General features: G+C 36.5%; 1 protein-coding gene across 16 annotated transcripts in view; it reads left to right on the forward strand.

The window, feature by feature from the left end:
* Nucleotides 1-13,441, forward strand: part of TENM3 (teneurin transmembrane protein 3) — a 699,726-nt gene that overhangs the window by 606,455 nt on the left and 79,830 nt on the right. For 11 of the 16 annotated variants that reach the window (XM_072406090.1, XM_072406089.1, XM_072406097.1 and 8 more), the window contains 2 exons: nt 4,918-4,944; nt 10,215-10,361. In XM_072406090.1, coding sequence (XP_072262191.1) covers nt 4,918-4,944; nt 10,215-10,361 — 174 coding nt within the window. Of the gene's footprint in view, nt 1-4,917; nt 4,945-10,211; nt 10,362-13,441 lie in introns of all 16 variants that reach the window. The other 5 variants (XM_072406093.1, XM_072406094.1, XM_072406103.1 and 2 more) reach the window with 2 other exon arrangements.

Consider the following 13,441-nt stretch of genomic DNA (forward strand, 5'->3'; position numbering starts at 1 on the left):
CGGTAGTTGGAGGGTAGGGAGGGATCCAGTGAGGGTTTCTTTAGGATAGGGAGAATTATGGCATGTTTAAAAGCTGAGGGGTATTTACCAGTAGAAAGGGGAGGTTGAATAGTTCGGTTAGGGCAGGGGCCAGGGTGGAGGAATGGGCACGGAGTAGATCAGAAGGGGTTGGGTCAAGTGGACATGTAGTAGACGGAGATGATGAGAGAAGAGTTATGACTTCGTCCACAGTAACAGGGCTGACGGAGGCCAGTGATGATTTACAGGTGGAAGGGGTGGGTATGGTTGGAGTGGCTCGGTGGGCAGATTTACAGGTGGAAGGGGTGGGTATGGTTGGAGTGGCTCGGTGGGCAGAGACATCATGTCTGATTTTGTCTATTTTATCTAAAGTAAGGTGGCAATGTCTTGGGCAGAGAAGGATGTAGTGGGGGGAGCAGGTGTGGGGTTTAGGAGGGAGTCAATTGTGGAGTAGAGGTAATTTGTTGGCCTTTTCTAAGTTGTCCTCTTTGTTAAGTTGTCCTTGGCTACATTGAGAGCTAAGTAATAGGATTGCAGTCGCAAATACCCGGCTGTCACTTTTTTGCCTGGTCGCTAAAACATGGTGGTGCGTACTGCACGGAAAAGGTGTTGTCTTTACAGGCTGGGAAACCACTTGTCTCCAACCTAAGAATATCAGTAAGCCTATTAAATATTTGTGTGTGGATTACTGGCATCATTTTTGTATAAAGCCAACAGAGGAGCAGAGGTTTGCTTTAAATCATCAGTTAGTCAAATTTGAAACATTTCTCCTCTTAGATTGATAGCATGGTATTATTTTTATTTATAATTCTGCAAGTGGGAGGGTTAATAGGTGCATTTCAGGTAAACACCTTATCTACCGGCATCATTTGTCAATATTTTGTATTTGTTAAGCCTTTAATAAAAGCACCAAATCCAATACCTGTCTGCTATTATTTTGTGCTACATAAAAAAACCTCTTGCTGGCATCTACATGTTTTGTCTACCTTTTATTTTCCCATCAACTAATAACACAAAGGGATAAGTGTGCAAAATAAAATGTTTCTTATAGAGCTCTTATATAGAGCTGGGATATTGATTTGCTAACCTCGGAACAAAGTATTTTTCGAGCAGACATAGCTTGGACAAACACCTGACGTGATTCAGTGATAACATCATAAAATTGTTTGTGTTGTCTTCACACTGTGGAGGCTTCCATTTTATAGGCTGAGCCAACCATTAGGGGAATTTTAACCGCTGATTCACTAGGACCCAAACATCTTGTAGCCAAGTATAGTTTAAAAGGAGGGGTCTACAAGGAGCTGAAAAGAGACTATTATGTTGCTAGGGTTGAGTTAAGGGGAGAAAGGAAACCCACCTGCCGTGTGTCTGATGAGTCTCTGATCGGTGCTGCTACTGCAGCTGATTTTGTGTGTTAGCAAGGAACACTAATAGAACTGATGTGCTATTCATTGTTATTTTTCTAAAATATTGTAACCTGTAGTCACAGGTAGCAGAGATCATTTTTAGGTGAGCTTGAAGAGTATATAGGAAAAGTCAATTTTATGTGGAATTGTATTGAAATGTCATATAAAGAAAGTCCATTTCTTTTTCGTATAGATGTCTGTACTTCCTGATTGTTTTTGGGATATTTAAAAAAACACCTGCCAAAAATAAAATTATATAGCCCTTTATCAGTTGAAATATCAAATCCAATTTTACTTCAGTATTCACCTTGATTTCAAAAAATTTAATCTTCAGCCCTGAGCCAGCATTTCCTGAACCTGCTTTCTTTGAGCCGAGGTTATCCTTGACCTGTTCCAGTCTGTTACTGGACACTAAAAGAAAAAGTATAATAGAGAGTTCCTCTCTTTGACACTTTCTTTTCTTCTTAAAAAAGCATGCTTCTTATCAGGACACTAATTATCTACTTGTAATGCTTCTTCCTCTCACACCCCAAGTACTTGTGCTGCTTGCATTTGAAAAATACATTGATATACTGTATAAAAGCCCTTCATTTTGGGCTTTTTTTCAGTGCCAACATCCTCACCTGGTCTCCTGGGTTCAGGTCTTTAGCCACCTTGATTGACCAGGTTAGAATGATGTAACTCCTGGGCATACACTAGAACGCATTCATTTCCGACACCCAGGTATAAAGGAACTGAAGTTCATTGTACATACAACAGAAAATTGAGAACAGGCAGGTTAGTTTATCAGGAGACCGATTGTTGTATGCTATGGCAGACTGTAGTTCCACTTTCTGATTAGCATTAGATGTATTTGCCCTGATCAGCTGTCTCCTAGCATTCTTATTTATAAGATACACTGTCAGGGTATTTTGTTTAAAATATCTTCCAGCAATGAATGTGATACTAAATGGGACACAATAGTAAAATGTTGTCTTAGCAGCTATCAGGATTACTTTATAGCTCTAAAATTAAATACTGATTTGAATCAACTTCAAATATAGCATTATCAACTAAAGGCTGCAATATAAATATCTCTGTTTGCTTATTAGCATGATTCAAGCAAAGTAAATATTTTGCCATAGAAGAAAAAAGCAAGAAACGATCACTTTCCAGTCCCATTTTCCCAAACAAACAGTTAGTTTGATTTCCAATAAACAGTATGTAATTTTCTGAAGACGCGTTGCTGTTCACCTTTTGCTTTAATAGATGCAATTCAGTCTTGATTCTGTTGTACCAATCCAAATGAAACGGCAGAGGTGGGCTCAAACATGTCCCCAGAGTATCCTCTTCTCCATTAGATGACTACTATACATAACTTTGCTGGGTGTTTTGCATAATTGCCTGTGTCTGCTCGGAAGAATTGCTAGGTTGTGTGAGCATGCAGGAGAATTATTCCTCCCTAAAATGGCAGTTACTTGTGATCAGGCTCAAGGCACGGGGCTTGTAAATTAGAATGGCTGTTTTGTTATAGGCTGCCTTGCATCCGAGAGCTTTTAAGTCTCTCTACAGTTTCTGTTCAGTAATTTTCACTGGTAAGAGCCTTTACTTGAAATATCTAGTAAAATCAGATTGCATTTTTCCAGCTGTGATTATACCTGTTATTACAAAGGACAAAAGCAGCAATCAGTGCAATAGAGACTGACAAAAAAGTATACCTTTGCCTGAAAGTGTTTTGGCAGATTAGGAAGCTTATTTGTAAAAATCTGTTGGTCTGCATATCCCAAATGGGGTCATGCTAAAGTCACTGAGCTAGTTGCAATGCAACCGGTGAAACAGGATGGTCACCCTTGGCTTCCTTGTCAATTATAATGTAGTTTCATACATGTATAGCAAACCAATTTATTTGAGGGTCCCATATAATAGTGAATTTACAGCTGAAATCCCACAAACTGGATGTGAGGCACAAACTAAGAAAAAACATTCCTCTGTAATATACCACTACACTTAATAGTGTTGTTAACCTCTGCATGAATCTATTAATTAAAGTTGAATTGGAAAACCCTGCTTTTTGTACTCATTTTTAGTGTCATAGAACTGTGGAAAACATGCTACATAGACATGTTACTTTATATGAACTAGCAAATGTGTACCAGTTTGGGCAAAGAATGGTCTATAAATTGAAATGTAGTCTGGTGAGTTTGGGTAAGGTTCAAAGACAGTGAAAGTCAGTGGCAGATGTAACCAACACTTGGGAGCTTTGCAGAACTGATTTGGGGCCCCCTATGCCGAGCTTACCTGAGACCCCTGCGGTAGTCCTGATGGCTGAGGAGGGTCCGGAGTCCACATGCAGCTGCACACTTTGCACTTCCCTATTTCCACCCCTGCTTATTTGTTGACCAATGCAAAAGAATGTGTAGGAAGAGAATCTAAAACCCAAAAGATCTATTCGAAGATCCAACACAAACTTCAGCTCTGAAGCTAGATGAGCCACATGAGTTACAATTTAACAATTTAAATTAAGTATCTTTTAGATTTACCAGCATACATACATATACAGCAGATACATAGTATAAAGTTCTACCAGAATATAAGTTTCCTGGGTTTTTAGGTTTACACTACATATGTACTTGTTAATTATCAAAAGAGATATTCAGAATTTATTGATAGAGTTTATTGGCTATATGTGTTATATGGGCTATATTTCATCACTGTCACTAGTCCTATGGAATAGTTATGCGCTTAAAAAAATGAATTAAAAAATACTAGCTCAGCCATTATGGATAAGACTGTCATTGTCATGTTCATGAAGCTTTTATTACCATATCACTGATTCATCTCACAAATATGGGGAATGAATGTTACACCAAATACAAATTTAACTAGTATTCTGAGACTTACAAACTGCACAGTGGTTTTTGCATGGCAGTTGCACTATACTGTAGATGGATGGGAACTGATGCGTTAGTATCCAGGAGTCATATCATGACATACAGTGTATGGCAGGGGTAAAGATGGGCGGTGGAAGAATGATTAGTATATAAAGCAGAAAGTGTATGATGAACAATGTGTAAAAAGGGCTTTATCAAAGTGTTACCCAGAGAAACAAATCATTTCGGTAACACATTTTTGCAGATGACATGTACAAAATTTCAGTGTGCATGAACAGTGACAGTCTTCCTTGTGAAATGAGTATGCAGTCCAGTGGAGGACAAAATTGGTATCACACATTTTTCCTATGTTTTCACAGATGGAGTGGTCAGTGGGTGTTACAATCTGTAAATCATTGTAAACATGTCCATCTACAAGTCATTCTTTTGTTTGCTTGAAGTCTCCAGCTCAAGCGATATTCTCTGATATGGAATTGCCTATCCCATACCCCATAATACTGACACTGATGTAACATTGATATTCTCTTTACTAACCTCAGATGCTCTATATTTCTGCATGTCATTGCTAACAGTTAATGTCCTGAAATGTCTGTCTTGTTCTTTCCCCCTTTCAACTTCACAAGCTCACTATTTGGATAAAATAGTTAAAGGTACTGTATTCTTTCTATTTGTTTAACATTCAATAATTGGAGTATATATATAGGCATCTATATTTACCCCAATTTCTCAATGTCGTACAATCTTCAGCTAAATACCATTAACATAAATCCTACCTTCCTCTCCTAAATTTGACCAATGCTGTTTGTATGTGTGCATTATTATGTGTATAGCGTTTGCTGATCTTTTTATTGTGTTTTATATACTTTTGGTTTTTCTTTGTGTTATTTTTTATATTTACAAATGCATTAACTCTGCTGGCTTGAGAAGGGATGAAATATACTGAAATTTTGGAATCCTTTTATTTGTTTTGCCATGTGACTGCACCAGTATTGGCATTTTAAATGCATTTCTAGTGAGGTTAAGCTCAACCTTTTGTCATGTTAGAATTAAGTGAATGTGGGAAAATATGAATTTATCACCTGCAGCAGCTTGTTCTATTTTTTAATATGCTCGCTGCACTAAAAGCAGTCACAATGTGAAAGATTTTATACATCAAAAACAACTAATTTTCATTCTTTTATTTTTTTCTTTGCTATTTTGTAATAAATCCATGCATGCCTAAGTATTGCTAATTTAGGCTTGACTTTTCTTTTTTTATTTCAAAGTTGTCTTAATTTGATTTTACTTAATGAGTTATTAAAAAAAAAACATACAGAGTGTAATTTCCCAGCAATTAAAATACTCAAGCTAGGTTTATATTGGCTACATTAGCTTCTTCAGTTTACCATTTATTGTTAAAATGTTTTTTTTTTTAAACTGTTTTATTTTAGTCCAAATGAGTGTTACTTTGTAAGGTTTTTTGTTGATCATACCTTTGTCCCTTGCTGTTGCTTTCATAAAAATCCAGATAATAACGTTTAGGCAGAAAGAAGTCAATTATATAATTTTCTTTAATACATTCCAACCTAAAATTGTTACAAAAATAATATAACATTTTTACACCCTAATCATTTTATTAAATGTAGAATATTGATAAAGTAGTAAAATATGTTTCTGGATATAAAGCCATAAAAACCATTAGACTATTGCTGGTTTTTTGAACCTGGAACCAACACTTAACAATATACCTAAACAAAAAATCCAGAGGTTTAGGATCCTTATTATGTATGCACAAGATTACTTTTGGTATTATTAGTTATCAAATAGGTGTTTTTTTATTATTTTGATGAGAAGTACAGAGCCATTTAAAATGTGCTTCTTGTCAGTTTTTACAAAATCTTTAGTACTGATACAAAATAATTATTACTCTACTAAAGCAATATTTTTTAAATCTGTTTAGGCAGGTGATGGGGATTCAGGTAGTGGGGCTTAATCAACACCATCTGAAGTGGCAAAATGAATGTGCTCACCCAATCCAATTGTATAGCTTTACTGTTTAATTTTAACTAGATTCATTGAAAAACAATAAAAAAAAACATTTAGGAATGCTACCAAAGTCACGTTGGCAAAAATGCAATGCAATTTGAAGGCAGCCATCTTTAAAACTGCCATTCAAGCAAATTCATATTCTTCAATAGTAAATACAGAAGTTCCCCTAAAACTCCTAAAAATTCATTTTGGACACTAAAAAATTATTGCAGGAGATGCTTGTACAATTTGGTACATAATATTCCATCAGATTTTAGTTTAATAAATTGTTTTAAACTGTATAGTCTTGAGTATGAAGAATTTCTTAAAGATGGCCGCCATGAAGAAATCTCTTAGAACTGCTGTAATGTTGCTCTGTCCTTTGCATCGCTCGTTCCCTTAAAATGTGGCCCATGTTTGCATGTTCCCCAACAGTTGCCATTGTGTCTTTTGTTGCTGTGTACTTTTGCAAGTGTTCGTTTCAACATTGACGGCCTAAGCTGTCTTTGCCAAAATCTCAGTTGCAGGGTGAGCACTTTCACTTTAATGGATTTCTAATACACCTTTAAAAATGTCAACACTGTAATTTGCTTATTAATGTCACATTGACCTACAACGAATGTTACGTCCCCAACTGAACAGGTTAACTAAGACAGCAGCCCTCTCATCTCTGAAGGTCCTAATTATAAAGCGGAAGCAAAGCCCATTAGAACATTCTGTATCAAGTTATGCAGGGATAAAAGTCAATTAGGAACCACATTTTAAGGAAGAAATAAAAAAGCAACGGGCACATTCAGTTTTATAAAGTACTTTGCCTTAAAATCTGCTCACTAAGCACATTCTGCCTACCAATTTGCAAAGATAACTCTGCTAATAATTAGACTGGAGTCAGGGAGACATAATATCCTTGTTAATAACTGGCAGGCCAGGTTTCATATTGTTAGTAAAATGAAATCAAAAGCTGCCATTCCCATTCCCAACTAAAAGGGATTACAGCTTTTTATTGACCAAGTCAAATAGGGAAAACTCTTTGGAATTTTTTATTGTTTTTATCTACAAAAAGTAACAAACAACTATGTACACACAAGAGTGTGTGTGTGTGTGTGTGTGTATATATATATATATATATATATATACACACACACACACAACTTAATGTAATAATTTACAGTGCCATATAAATATTTAATGCTGCACTACATATATAACATATAATATAATAATGCATATAATATGCATATAACATGGGGTCTGTAGATTAAAGAATATTTTCCTGGATCTAGTCATCCTTTTGTATTTGTTCAGTGAGTTTAATAAACACTTGTGACTGCAATTGCATTAATTTACAGACTTATCTACAATGTATCTATTACCTTTCTGTGTTTCCTTCAATAACCTGACAAAAACAGACGTTCAGATAATAATATATTGATTGCCATGAAGATACAGATCTTAAAGCCTCAGTGCTGTGACTCAGTTTGCCTGTATGCAGCATCACCTTCAAGCCCTATTAACAGTACACCGATGTCCTTTTAAAAAAACTGTCATAAGCGAGACATGGAAACTGCCATTGCTTAGGTCTCTGTCTGAAAGTCTTAGTAACCTAGGTATCATGCTGGCTGTTTTGCTATAATAAATATGCAGGAAAGTGCTTTACTTTTTTTTTTTAACTTTCCTATACTTGTCCCAGCTCATAGATCACATTTTATAGTCATTGGGTCACATTAAGCCAATCAACTAGCATTTGCTGGTCAGTATTGACAGGATCGATATTTCTTTCTTGGGTATAAAACACAAGTACTTTAAATGATAGATCATTGTGCTAATCAATAAATTGCATTGCATACAATTGTATACTCTAATATGGTATACTACCTAAATAATGCACTCCTATAAGTCCTTTTCTAAACTAGCACAAATTTACCCATGCAAAAGTCCAAAAGGGGACTATTTAACCAAAATATGAAAAGATAGCAAATATAGTAGGCAGAGAATAATAAATATTGTTTAGGCAGCATAATTTCAAAGATACCTTTTATAGCTCAATGCCAAACAAATATTGTAGTTTAAGTTTTGAAAACCCAAATAAGGAAAGGTTAGATCCTCTGTCAGCTTTTTATGGTTGTCCTTGGCTCTGGTTGAGGATTCCCCCTCCATTGTTGTCCTAGTGGCAGTGTTACTGGGTCAAGAAGTGATGTCACATCTACCAGTTGGGCCAGATACCACTTCCCCACATAATAATAGTAAAAAAAAAAACATAAACTTACTATATACTGGTGTACTGTATGAAACATGTTATATGTAGAGTAGCTTGTGATATTTTATTATAGTATTTTCCATCTGTAATTCTTTGTGCAGGTGTATTGTAGCTTTTTTTATTTTGTATACTGTTCTGCAACTCTCAGGCTCCATGTTATATGTTAAGACATAGTTTGTTACCAACCTTTTTAGTATTTCATAAAGTGTTTGCAATTACACATAATACATGTGCAGTCCATTGTTTGAATGGTATTTATTAATTAGGCCAAGGCCCTATTGGAAGCATTTCCCATCCCCTCTCTTTCCAGGTCAGTGATAAAGTAAATCTATTTTCTTTATTTTTCTTTAGCTTTAAAAATTCCTGCTAAAAGTTTTCAATAAGATTAAAAGGAAAAGAGCAAATGATCATTTCTTTTTTTTGTTTTGTTTCTCGTGATCTTTTTTAATATGTATTGTCAGCGTTGAAGGCTTTTGAAACCTTTTTTTGAATAATCCAATCTTTTAAATTATTGTAATTTGTTTCATAAATTTTCCCTTCTTGCTCATAAAAGCAGACAAGATAGGATATAAAGGTAACCCACTCCAAAGACCTTAGGGAGACTGTCACAAAGAAAACCTCACTTCCTGCTCTATGTCTTGAAGCACGTCACAGCCGTGTTTTGTATAGTCTTCTCAATGTCTCTTCTTGTGGTCCTTATGGTATTTCATTTTGTCCGTCCTGAGTAACCAGATCTGCACAGCTCCTATGTTAAGTTGAAAATCCCGTCAGTCCTTTTCCCTCCGTTTGCAGCCTGATCCCTCCAATGTCTGTTAGATTAGTCGCTAAGCTGCTTCACTTTATTTCTCAGCTTTTGCTTCTTATGTTAAAAAGGAATGTACTCTCAGCACAAAGTACCATCACTGCCACCGCCAGGTTCTTTGTGCAACTATGTAAAGCACTGTAAATTCACATGAAGACTTTGCCTTCCTGGGACCAGATAATAAAGCTTCTAGAAAGAATGATAAAAAAGTAAATCTGTATATAATGTATCTCAATTAAGCTTGCTGGCTGGATTTTTTTTACATCACTGGTACTTATTTATTAAAATGCTTGAAGGTAAAATTGCACTTGTTTACAGACACCAGTCAGATTCTTCATTGAATTGTGCCAATGCGGTATGGGGTAAATCAATGAAGGGCACGATCGGTTGCTGTGGGAAATAAGAAATGTTCTTCTCTGAGCAACTTTAATAAATAATGCCAAGTGTGTGTAGTGACTGTAACCTGTCCTGTCATCTGATGGCAGGGAGTCTTTACCTCCCACAGACTATTAGTCTTGGATCAGCCCGTCTTGACTTTTCATTTTTACCAGATCAAAATTGTTTTTTTTTGTGGAGTAAAAAAAAAAGAATCATAAATCAGCCGTTATATCTGGTCATCGGGATGCTGGTGTCCACACGAAACAGATCTCCAGTGCCGTCACGACACACACCGCTTAATCAAGGCTTTTTAGGAATTTATGATCTGTGCGGTGTTTCTTTCACTTCATGTGTTGTTACAGTGTTTATGCTTTTTATGAAGGCCTGTGAGTGTCTTATGTTTTGTTGGATAACGTTGGAGCTGAGTGGAATCCCCCTGTCCATTGATGACTTTCCCTATGTCTCTGTCTTAGCAGAAGGCTGCCCGGGACTCTGTAACAGCAATGGAAGATGCGCCTTGGATCAAAATGGATGGCATTGTGTGTGCCAGCCAGGCTGGAGGGGAGCAGGATGTGTTGTTGCCATGGAAACCTTGTGCACTGACAGTAAGGACAATGAAGGAGGTAAGATGAAGTTTCCTCTTTTTTTTACATCTATTTACTTTTGATGGGGATATGACATTTTGTCAGCACACCTCATTGTTATATGAAATGGATTCTTACCAAGCTGAAACTTGCTATTTTTTCAGCTATATTCAAATCTCTCCAGACACTATGATATGGGCTTCTGATGACCTTTTTTCAGTTTAAAACATGTTTAAAGATACATTTTGAACAAATGCCTCTAAGCTTCAGCTTTTTTTTTTCAAAGCAGTTTGTTCTTATTTTGATTTCTTTGTACTTGACCTGCTGTATAGGGAATTTGAGGATGATAATGAATTGTACTGAAGCTGTGTTGATGTCTGAGCTTTTAGGACTTTATTATTATTCAAAATGCCAACAGGTCCGGAATGGCGTGATCTGTTGTATTTAGAAGGATGTTTATAGTTTAAAGGAAATGCAAGCTGGTGAAGGGTATGAGGAATCTGTAACCAGTTACATGACGCTGAATTTATCTAAAAAGAAAAGTGTGTACTGTAACTGTTAATTTTCCGTAGAGTGTGCCCTGGTGGGTGGATGCAAAAACTTGAAAAGTTGCTTGGCAACAGCAAAATTCACAAAAGGACCATTGCTTCTTCTTATTTGTGTGAATCACCACATATAAATTTAAAGTAAAAATCCTAATGTCATGTATACAAATATATTTACTGCCATGTAGAACCCCCTGAAACATATTTACCAGAAAAAAAACTTTCTCATGAAAACTAATGGCAAATCAGTTTTTCAGGTTCAGAATTTATAGATTGTGTCAAATTAGTTCAGACAGTTCTTTCAATAACAATTTGTTGTAGCACTCTCTGGGAAAAAAGGTGTTTTATTATGTCAGCCATTCCTAGTTTCTCCAGAGGGTACTTGGGGTTCCATGAGCTGTGACTGACTGACCTTTATTTCATGGGTTCTGTATTCTTCTGGATCCACAACAGTGATCTTTTTAGCAGTCTGTGGGAGGGTCATTCTGACCACCACTATAAGGGGACATTCTTTCGTCTAACTATTGATGAAAAAATGTAGCTGGGGTTCTTTGAGACGTCAAAATTATTTAAAGGGTTCCTCTGACATTAAAGGGTTGAGAAAGGTCTTGTTACACTGGGCCTGATTTAATAAAGCTCTCCAAGGCTGGAAAGGATACACTTTCAATGCTGAACCTGGGTGATCCAGCAAACCTGGATTTGTTTGCTCTCCTGGACCAGATCCATTCCAGGTTTTTTGATCACCCATGTTCACTGATAAAAGTGTATCCTCTTCAGTCTTGGAGAGCTTTATAAATCAGACCCATTACCTGAAGAATTGTTTCCAGAAATACTGGCTGCAGATTCCTAGGTAATGCTCTGTAGGATGTCTCTTTTTTCCAAATAGCTTTGTCTACTGGTTGCCACAAACAGCTGGAAAGCAGCAAAAGAGGTAAATTACTTTGTAGTATTTTATTAAATTGACATTTTTCAGGGGCTTCAAGAACAAGTAAAGGCAAATAATATTAGGTGCGCTTGTACTTTACATGGCTGCCCTTTGCTGACCTGAATGCCCTACCAACCACTCCAGTACCTTCCAGCCCATCTGACCCAACCAGCCTGAAAAAGATTTATCTGATGTATGAGTGCAATTCAGGGACACAATTTCCCTTTTTCTGAGTGCTTCAGAGCTGAATATGTACTGTAATGGCTGTTGAGAGCAAACATTCTTCCCAGTGCTTGTCGCACAAGCTGCTTACATTTTTTCATCTTTGCAACAGCTGACATGAACATTGACCACTTTCTCAATGTGCCATACAGTTCACTTTAGTTCTTCTATTCAGCCCCTCAAAGGAGGTAAAATGACCATTATCACATTGTATAAATACAATGATTTTCCCAATAGCTTTCCTTGCTCCTTTTTAACCAATGCTAAATTAAAAGTACACATTAAAAGAAGAACTTGATTATTGGCCAAACATATTTCTTACATGGATCACAGAGCCAAGCAAGGTCATCACTCTTGTTTTCTCTTTTTAATGATCTGTTATTGATGTCTGTCCATGTAGAAGTACCAGTTTCTGGGTCTTCTTTGAGAGTGTTAACATTTTCAACATTCTGTGCAATAGTCACAAGGTATAAGAAAAGGATTTTTTAGAAATGTACAATGATGCTACAATCTATCTAAAGATTTTCAGGGCTCACAGCTTTCTGAATTACCATAGGCTGTAATTTTATCTGAGTAACATCATCTGATGGAAGGTGAGTATTGCAGCTAAATCTGTTTTCTACACCTGAGAAATGCATTTTAAAGCCCTTGCATAGATACCGTGTCTGGATTTTTTAAAGAAAACATGACTTAAGAGAAATGAAACTACACAGATAAGAATGTATGGTTTTCTTGTTACTAGCCAGTACCATTGCTTTAGTCTAACATTTTCAGAAAAAAAAAGCTGTAATGTCAGTCCCCATATATCTCTCATGACAGGTTTACTTTAATTTGCATACTTTTTGGATTATTTATTAGCTGCAATGTATAATATTTGCTGATTATATCCTGCAACCTCATGCCAATAAAATAGTGTGATAAATGCAAAAGACCTGCTGTGGATTTTTCTGATAATCTTTCTCTAAACATACTCTGTAAACAGCGAAGCGGTTTCATTATAACCATCCCAAAAGCATTAAAATATTTTCAGAATTCACCCCGCCGCATTTGTGCCTTATACTGTAGACCTAGGCATTTATGCCACTCAAAGGCATTCCAAACAGGAATATTGCATCTTATTTAAGTAGCCCTTGAGTGCTGTTAGTGATTACAGCTCCGGCCATTTGAAGCTGCAGCTGATTGGATTGTGTGCGGCACATAAGCATTTCTTGGTAAGATGGGGGATTTATTTATTTCAATTCCAATCTCCTAAGCACAGTTTGCCTCTGAAAAGTATTTCCATGATACGTATTGCAGCCATTGCCAAAACTCCAGGGGGCAGCAAAACTTCTAGGAGGCTCACCCAATGACCTGCTATAAGTCTGCAGCTGAGTCTCTCCACAATTACTTAAACAAGCAGCTTGTGCTACCGCCACACTTTAAGCACC

Source organism: Pyxicephalus adspersus, chromosome 3 (genome assembly GCF_032062135.1).
Source record: "Pyxicephalus adspersus chromosome 3, UCB_Pads_2.0, whole genome shotgun sequence".
NCBI classification, from domain to species: domain Eukaryota; kingdom Metazoa; phylum Chordata; class Amphibia; order Anura; family Pyxicephalidae; genus Pyxicephalus; species Pyxicephalus adspersus.